This window comes from Tenrec ecaudatus, chromosome 7, assembly GCF_050624435.1.
Source record: "Tenrec ecaudatus isolate mTenEca1 chromosome 7, mTenEca1.hap1, whole genome shotgun sequence".
Classification (NCBI taxonomy): Eukaryota; Metazoa; Chordata; class Mammalia; order Afrosoricida; family Tenrecidae; genus Tenrec; species Tenrec ecaudatus.
Window position 1 is genome coordinate 115,903,618 of NC_134536.1, and position 9,640 is coordinate 115,913,257.

A 9,640-nucleotide genomic window follows, 5' to 3' on the forward strand; every position below is an offset into this window, starting at 1 on the left:
AACATTTGTCCCATTAAGGTCATCACCCAGACCTCTTTAGGGATTCCTGGATCCACAGGTGGAGAACTGTATGTGTGGGCCATTGTTTCATTCCCAGCATTTCTAGGAAGTACTAATTGGAGGGTTACTTGTGTGTATGTGTCTGTGTTTCCCCTGCTGTACAACAATCGTTCTTAGAAAATGTCTCTTCCACAAAACTTAGACTTTAGTAAATGTAAGTAAAATTGGGGATTTGAATGTTTTAGTTTGCTACTCAAGTCATCCAGGTAACCATGAAGCACACAGAAGCTTTAGAACCAGTATTTTTTCTCTCACATAGCACTTATGGAACAGTGGCAATAGATTTACAAAAGATCATCTCTTCACATGAGATGACACATAAGACTCAACAGTGTTATCCAGCCTCCTCTTTCAGATCTTCAACCAGGTGGACAGTAGTGAGGATGACGGCCCTTGTTTTAGATACCTGCATAGTGAAAGAGCTTTATTTCACACGGGCTAGCAGTGCCACGTGGTTTCATTTAGAACCCACTCCACCCACTGCCATTTAGCCCACACACACGCACAGAGGCCCGACAGGGCAGAGTGGAACTGTCCCTTTGTATTTCCAAGGCTGTAAGCCTGGTCATTCAGAACAGTGATTCTCGCACTTTGGGATGCTCAGAACCACCAGTTGGGTTGGTAACACTCAGATTACTTGTTTTTTCACCCCAAGAATTTCTGGTTCAGCAGGTGTTAGATAAGAAAATCTGTATTCTTAATCAATTCCCAGGTGATGCTGATGCTAATACCGTGGTTCAGGAACCACCTGATGAGAGCAAAATAATTTTGACTTTCATGTTGTCCTTAGCAGATAATCTTACCACCAATATCTCTTACAAACAACTGTTTTCTCCCGCACATTCTCTCTGCACTCTACCCTCTCTACACACTAGAAAAAATAAGGATCTAAATCATTTATGTCTTACTCTGAAATGTTGCTTGGCTATTAAGGCATAGTATCAATGTTATTTGGAGTTATTCTTAGATTCTTTGAAAAGCCAACTTCCTTAACTACAATCTGAAAATCGCAGCTCTTTGATGTGGCATAAATAAGACACAAAGGAGCCTCTTAAACTAGATAGGGATAAAAGGACAGTTGTAATATTTTTCTTTCATGATATTGTTTTCAGTAATGACTGACTTTTGGTGATATCAAAATATCTTCAACATACCTCAAATGAGAAGTTCGTTTGTGCTTTAAATTGAGTAGTAAAAAGAAGCACAAAATGATAAAATCTTTAATGTTAAGATATGAAAACCAAATGTATGATATTTGGATGTATTACTTTTCTCTGAGAGAGAGCCACTGGATGGAGGGAGGGACAACATATTGATTTTTATCTTCTAGGAAAATCTCTTAAATGTTGTGCTTGTAATCTTTTGTTTTCATAACATGAGAACACTCGCTGCTATACTATGAGAGGATAAGCATCGTTTCAGGAGCACTTATTTTAAAGTTTAATTTTTAATTATAAATTTTAATTTTTAGAGCTATAAATTTGAAACATTTAGTGTTTAAATCCCAGATGTTACTGTTGTACAAATTATACAGATTCCTACTTTTCTATATGGGGTTAAGGAGTAGTAAGGCTCTCAATTTTTTAACCTCGTGCTCAGCAACAGACGCAGGTAGAGTTTGCTGTCATCGAACGTATAACTGCAAGGAGAAGGTGTTAGGACGCAGCGTTCCTACCAGTGGTCCCGTGAGGGAGACGGATGGGTCTCTTCACTCTCGCTCATCTCCATCCAGCTATTCCTTGAGCATATTTGAAGCGCTTCTCAGCTGGTGGACCCGTCTGCCTCAGTAGACAATATTTGTTTTGAAATCCTATTTCCCTATTAACAATGATTCAGCCCTTAGTCCTGAGGGTGCTTTTGGGTAGGCATTTAAAAAAAATTTTGTGAATTTTAAAATAAATGTCAATGTGTCCCAAAAAGGTTCCATTGCATTACCCTCTCCAATGCGGGACACATCTGTGATGCCGTGGTCCACTCTTCCTTTTTATTTGTATGTACATTCTTAATTTAATTCAGGAAGATAGACTGTGTCATTTCTGTTTGTTAAAAATATACATATTTTTAAAATGTGATTTTGTCTTGTTCTTTAATGTTGAAGTCTTTCTTTACCTCTTACCTTAGTGGTGGAAAACATGTATCAGTAGTTACTTCAACCACCACTTCTCTGTCAGCTTGTAGTGTGTGGTGACTGGTGTGTTGTTGTGATGCCGGAAACTATGTCACTGGTATTTGAAATACTAGCAGTCACCCAAAGGGAACTCATTGCAGTAGAGCTTCCAGACAAGTCGACACTATAAAGAAGGATTAGGTTGCCTTCTTCAGAGGAATGACCTACTGAATACCCTACAGGTAGTAACCAAACACTGGCAGTTACTGAAACCCTCAAGAGCATTTTGAGAGATGGTGCCAGAAGATGAGCAACTCAAGTCGGAAGGCACTCAAAATACGGCTGGGGAAGAGCTGCCTTCTCAAAGCACGGTCAACCACAATGACACAGATGGAGGAGTAATACCTCAGGACCTACATTTACGAGTGGGACATGACTCAAAAGGAGAAGAAATGCCTGAAAACATCTATTAATAATTGGAACTTGTGAATCTAGGAAAATTTGAAGTTATTAAAAATGAAAAGGTACAAATACAGGTCAATATTCCAAGTGCTAGTGGCCTAAAATAGACTGGCATGGGTCATTTTGAATCAGAAAAACATATGGTTATATGTGAGGAATGACAATCCAGAGGGGTGATGTTGCATTCATCTTCAAAAAGGGCATTTCAAGCTGTGTCTTAAAGTGCAATGCTGTCTGTGAGAGGATAATACCTATCTACATATAAGGAAATCCAATTAAGAGAAATATAATTCACTAAATATATGCACCACCAACCATAATATAGTGATGAAGAAATTGAAGAATTCCACCGAAGACTTTACTCTGAAATTTATCAAACAAGCAATCAAGATGTACTAATTATTGGAGATTGGAATGCCAAAGTTGGGAATTGATGAATAAACAGTAATTGGAAAATATGGTCTTGGTGACAGAAACAAAGTTGGAGATTGTATGATATAACTTTGCAAGACCAATGACTTCTTCATCAAAAATAACACTTTTCAACAACGCAAAAGGCAGCTGCACTCATGGACTTCTCCAGATGCAACACAAAGAAATCAAACTGACTACATCTGTGGGAAGAGATGATGGAGAAGCTCAGTATCAGCAGCTAAAACCAGGCCAGGGACCAAGCGTGGAACAAACCATCAATTGCTCAGATGTAAGTTCAAATTGTAGTTGAAGGGAATGAAAACAAATCCAATAAAATCACAATATGACCTTGAGTGCATTCCACCCATATTCCAAGAACAGATTTGATGCATTAAACAGTACTGACAGGAAACCTGATGAGCTGTGGAGGACTTCAAAAACATCTTACATGAAGAAAACACAACGTCCTTCAAAAGACAGGAAAGAAAAGAACAGAATTGATATTAGAAGCCCTGGACCTCGCTCTTAATAATAAAAGTAGCTGCAGAGGAAAAAAAGGGAGCTGAACAGAAAATTTCAAAGGGCTGCTAGAAAAGACCAAGTAAAATATTATAATGATCTGTGCAAAGACCTAACTTTAGAACGCAAAAAAGGAAGACCACACTCAGAATATCCTAAAATCAAAGAACTCAAGAGAAAATCCAAGCCTCAAGTGGCAGGATTAAAGGATTCTATGGACCAAATATTGAATGATGCATGAAGACTCAAAAGTTGATGGAAAGAATACACAGAGTCATTGTACCAAAAAGAACTGGTCAGAATTCTAACATTTCAAGAAGTAGCATCTTAGTAAGATCAAATGGTACCAAAGGAAGAAGTCCAAGCTGCACTGAAAGCATTAGGCAAAAGCAAGTCTCCATAGATTGATAGACTACCAAGTGAAATGTTTCAACCAGAGAGGCAGTGGTGGGGCTTCACTCTTTTTTGCCAGGAAATTTGGAAAACAACTATTTGGGCAACGGACTAGAAGAGATGCATGTTTTTACTCATTCCAAAGAAAGGTGGCCCAACAGATGCTCAAGTTATAGAACAATATTATTGATATCACACAGCAGTAAAATTATACTGAGGATCACCCAACAACTGTTGCAACAGTACATTGACAGGGTGTTGCCAGAGGTTCAAGCTGAATTCCATCCAAGGTGTGGAACAAGAGATATTGCTGATGTCAGATGGATCTAGGCTAAAAGCTGAGAATACTGGAAAGATGTTTACTAATGCTCCATTGACTACGCTAAAGCATTCAACTGGGTGGATCATAATAAAAGACGGGTAGGCTTGAGAAGGATGGAAATTCTGGAATACTTCATGATGGTCATGGAGAAGCTGTACTCAGATCCAGAGGCAGTTGTACAAAAACAAGGGACTAGTAATATATGATTCAAAATCAAGAAAGGTGTGAGTCAGGGTATTTACTCGATTTGTATGCTAAGCAGGCAATTAGAAAAGGTGGATTATATGAAAAATAATGTGGCACCAGGATTGGAGGAAGGCTTATTAAAAACCTGTGATATGTGACAACCTTGTTGTTGAAAGTGAGTAGGACTTAAAGCATTTCTGAAAGAAAGTGAAGAATTGCAGCCGTTAGTATGGATTAGGACTCAATGGAAAGAAGACCAAAATCCTCAAAACTGGACCAATAGTGGTAAATGGAGAAAAGATCAAACTTGTCAAGAATTTTATCTTACCGGTATCTACAATCAATGCTCATGAGATCCTTGCAGTCAAGAGATCAAACGATGCCTTTTATTCTTTCCCCAAAAGACTTCTATACATGTTGAGAGGTGAAGATGTTATTTGAGAACTAAGATGCACCTGACCCAAGCTACCACGGTAGGGTAAATTGCCTCCTATGCATTTGAAAGTTGGATACTGAATAAGAAAGACCAAACAAAAATCAATGCATTTGAACTGTGGTGTTGATGAAGAATATTGAAAATTCCATGGATTGCCAAAAGAACAAACATCCATCTTTTTAGTACAGCCAGAATGCTCCTTAGAAGCAAAAGGGGCAAGATTTCCTTTCATGTGCTTTGGACATGCTGTCACTAAAGACCAGTCCCTGAAGCTGGAAATCATGCTTGGTAAAGTGGACTGGATGGGCAGCAAAAGGAAGGCCTTGGATGAAAGCAGTTGACATCATATCTACAACAAGAGGCTCGAACATTAAGAACAATTGTCAGGACGTCATAGAGCCAGGCAGTGTTTCATTCTGTTGTGCATCGGGTCACTGTGAATCGGACGTGGCCCTGTGGCCCCCAACAACAGCAGTTACTTCAACATTTTAATTTTAATAGAGCCTTACTTGTCATGTGTGAAAACTGAAAGCTGGCAATGGGGAGATTATAAAGCTGAGAAAATTGTGTAAACAAGTGGTAAATTTAATTAAAAATAGCATCCATTGGTACTTATTTTATATATTTTTGAGACATACCTTTTGAATTATTTAATGCAATAATCTATTTATACATATAAATATTCTTCAAGCCCTCGTACTGTAACTTTAGCCTTTTGTGTTCTTCAAAACTATAAATATCAATGAATATGTGCCCGTTGTTAATGCAATAAATATTTTATACTTCTTTTTCTGCATAAAAGAAAATTGTTGGATAACTTCTGGTGAGTTTTAGTCATAAAATTGAATGTGAGAGATTAAAGTAACAAGAGATTATAAAAAATCTTTAGAAATGTTCACACATTAACTTGGTACTTAAATCATACGAACTGTAATAAAAGGTAACTTGACTGAAAGACGTTAAATGGGAGGTTAATTTTTTTACATGTTTAAATCAGAAGTTGTGAAATTATTTTAAACTGCCTTTCTGTTTTAATTTCCAAAGAACAACAGATTTAAAAAATTAGATCCACAAAGTAATATTAGGTTTAACTTATTGGGATAAAAAAAAACTGGGGTTTACAGAAATTTAGAAAAAGAATGGTTTTACTCAGCTATCCTTGACATATGAAGAAATAGTCTACCAGTTGTGAAGTGGCCCTGTTCCATTGACTGCCGGGAGTGTGCTTATGCTGGTAAGCACAACTTGTTCTGAGAGTTTTGAGACATTATCAAAATTGCTGATCTGGGTGGTCAGGGACTTGCGGCTCTCGGTGCTCGTGCGCCCCCGGGCGAGCCTCTCCTCCTGGCCCTGGTGCACTCCAAGGCAACAGCAAGAAAACGCAGCTTTAAATTCCTCTCGGAATTTTCCTGGCAAACCAGAGAGAAAGAAAGGAAAAGGAGTTATGTGTAAAATAGGTTTCAACAAACCATGTAGAGGGTACAACTTAGTTGTTCCCTGAGTCAAACTAACAATGAGGTGTAATATTTTGTAAGGATGGGGGAAATAGGAAAAGGAAATTGAGTTTATTGGAAGCATGGTAAACTTTGATACAATGAAGTATTTCCATAAAATAGGATTGATTTTCCTTTGTGACCCTCGGAGTTTGTTTTGTTCTCTTTTGTTCAAATACCATAGATTTGTGGACATGAGCATATTTTAAACGTGTAAAACCAGCTCAATGAAATCAGCTCAATTGCCCTAGGGTAGACTTGGACGCATGGCCGCCTCTCTTGTGTCGAAGAAGAACTGGGCCCTGCCGACCTGTCAAGAGCTGAAGCATCAGTACAGCTCTGGACTCTTTCTTCCACTGTGTCTTTGGGTAGACTTAAAATGTCAACAATTTGGTTGGCAGCCAAGATCATTAACTATTGATGTCACCCAAGTTCTTTAAATCTACAGGTATAACATATTTGGTCATTAATAGATTCACAGAGGCATTTAGTTATATCAGAAATAATGAAACCTGTCATGCCAAGTGACAACTGTGCAGAAATTACTTCTGTGTTACACTCTGCAGAAGAAAATGTTCTGCTGACACAACCAGTTCATGAACATGTCTACATGACATTAAATTGTATAGAAAAATATCTAAATATTAGCAATCTCCATCTGGCAGAGTAAACACTCTTGCTGGAAAAAAAAGAAATAGACACGGAAGAAGGAACTCATCTTTTAATTACTGAGGGGAGATTATAGATCTATGAAAACAGAAGAGTCATGAGGGCAACGAATGTACAAATGTCCTTTACACAATTGATTGATGTATGTATGGATTATGATAAGAGTTGTATGAGCTCTCAATAAAATGATTTTTAAAAAAAGAAAACAGAAGAATCATCATTACAAAGATGTGTGACAGGATTGAGAATCATTATTTCTTCTCTCTGAGCCTCAGTGAGCCCATTGGGTTATTGAGAAATTGATGAAATTAAATGACCAAATGAACGTTAAATGTGTAATTTCCATACATCTTCTCTGCTTCATTCTTAACTCCTCTAAGGGAGCTTTGCTGGTTCCATGGCTTCTCTCCCCTAAATTTTACTGTCTCAATCTAAAGATTTACATGTCCTTAATCCAGCGGTTCCCAATCTGTGGATCGCAACTCCTTTGGGGGTTGAATGACTTTTTCACAGGGGTCGCCCAATTCATAACAGTAGCAAAATGACAGTTATGAAGTAGCAACGAAAATAATTTTATGGCTGGGGGTCACCACATGAGGAGCTCTCTTAAAGGGTCATGGCATTAGGGAGGTTGAGAACCCTGCCTTAATCAAATCAGCTTCATCTTCCCCAGGCTTACAGAACCATAGCTGTCTATTACCTCTTCTCCCTTAATTCAAGAAGAGCAACATCTAATTCTCTGACACCAAATATGGCTTCTTATTATGGAGGCTTCGGTTAGGAAATGGAGATTAACATGGGATTAACAGCTTGGCTACTAACCAAAAGATCAGAATTAAAACCCACCAGTTCCTTAGGAGAAGGGTACTGGCGATCTACTTCTATGAAGATCACATCCTAGAAAATCCTTTAGTGATGTTTCTGCCTTGTCTTACAGGTTTACTTTGAGTTGGCATTGATTCAATGACACACAAGAACAGGGTTCAGTGGGGTAGAGAAGCCATGTAGGAGAAGTGAGTGATTTGTAAAAACCAAATACTTCACTGTATGCCCCATGCCTCTCTGGAGAATGGAGACAAAAGCCTGTGGGGTGTTTTGTTTGCTTGTTTTTTAATCTAATGGACTGGTTGGCTGTCTTTGTTCTTATGGATTCAACCAGAAAGTCAAAGATGACACTGGGAAAATGCACGTACTTATTAAGTAAACAACAACATCAAGAACTGAATCTGTCCTATAAATAAATACATTTCTATCTTTTTGAAGATAGAAATGAAAAAGAAATAACTCACAGTTTTGATTGAAGGACAATATAATCATGTAACTAATAGAAAAAATGTTTTCTATCAAAACCACAGTTGTTTATAAATGACACAGTAATTAGGTAAATAACTTTTGATAACCACTTGATTCCACAAACAGAATTAGACTATTAAAGATGTAAGTGTATCAGTTAGCTATTACTTAGGAATAAATGTATTTACTTATTTTTTGTGGTCAGGGCAAAACCTTTTGATAGACTTAATTATTAACTATGTGACACATGGAGTTTGGCTAAGGAAACAATACAGGAATAGTGGTGTGGTTTTTAGATGAAATTATTTGATACTTCTGAAAATCTTAAATTTTAATATGACACCAAAGTTCTATATTATTCTTTTCTAACAACTTTCTGCATTCTTTCTGCTTTAACATTTCTTCTGTGTCTTATAGAAAACAACAACAAACCCCCAGAATTTCCTTTAATGAATTATGACAGTGTGCATTACCTATCATAAGACAGGGAAAAAGTATCAAGACCATTAGGGCAGATTTTTCTCATTGTGTAGCTATTAAACTTTTCACATAATTTGACTATTCCAAAAATTCTGGCCATTGATTCATTATCATTAGTTAGAATTGTGGTTTATATATGAGTGCGGAAGTTACATAATCTCCTGTCAACTTGAGTGAGGGGTGGAGTCTAGCCTGTCATAACCCATGAGGCCTCTGTGGGGGAATGACCTTCTCATAAGGATTCTGGGAACTCCTGTCTTCCTCCCTGGATACAGGACATACATTCTCTCTGCTTTACATTCCTATTGACAAGTCACATGGAGATATACTGATGGAGCCAGAGCCCTGGGGCTGGAGGAGCCATGTGCAGACCCATGCCAGTGCTGAGATGCTTCCACTGCCACTGGATCTGTAAGACTTTCCACCACTGGACTATGATCTTCCTGCATTTGGCATCTTGCCTGGCTGCATGGGTCTAAAAGGAATTTATAGACTAGACGTAGACATACGGGATAATATCAGACTTATCGACTTGATCTGCACTGGGCTAGGATGTTTCTTAATATGTAAATTTTCTTTGTTATACAGTTCTTACTAAACATGTATGAGTCTCCCTGAATTTGTTTCTCTAGTCAACCCAGACTAACACAAAGAGAAACAGGGAAAACTCACCACTGAGAAAATTGTAAATAATTGGGTTGGCGGCACTATTGGCATATACAAGCCAGTGTGAAAATGTAAACCAGGCATATACAGTCTCTCTGTCTTCAGTGTGGGTAAACATCCCAAATACTCTGTAGAAAAAG

At 37.9% G+C, this 9,640-nt stretch overlaps 1 protein-coding gene across 1 annotated transcript in view; it reads right to left on the bottom strand.

Annotated features, from left to right (window-relative positions):
- Positions 1–411: 411 nt before the first annotated feature.
- Positions 412–9,640, bottom strand: part of HCRTR2 (hypocretin receptor 2) — a 108,221-nt gene continuing 98,992 nt past the window's right edge. The window contains exons 6-8 of the mRNA XM_075554057.1: positions 9,507–9,628; positions 6,083–6,308; positions 412–466 (exon numbers count right to left, since the gene is read on the bottom strand). Coding sequence (XP_075410172.1) covers positions 412–466; positions 6,083–6,308; positions 9,507–9,628 — 403 coding nt within the window. The remainder of the gene's footprint in view (positions 467–6,082; positions 6,309–9,506; positions 9,629–9,640) is intronic.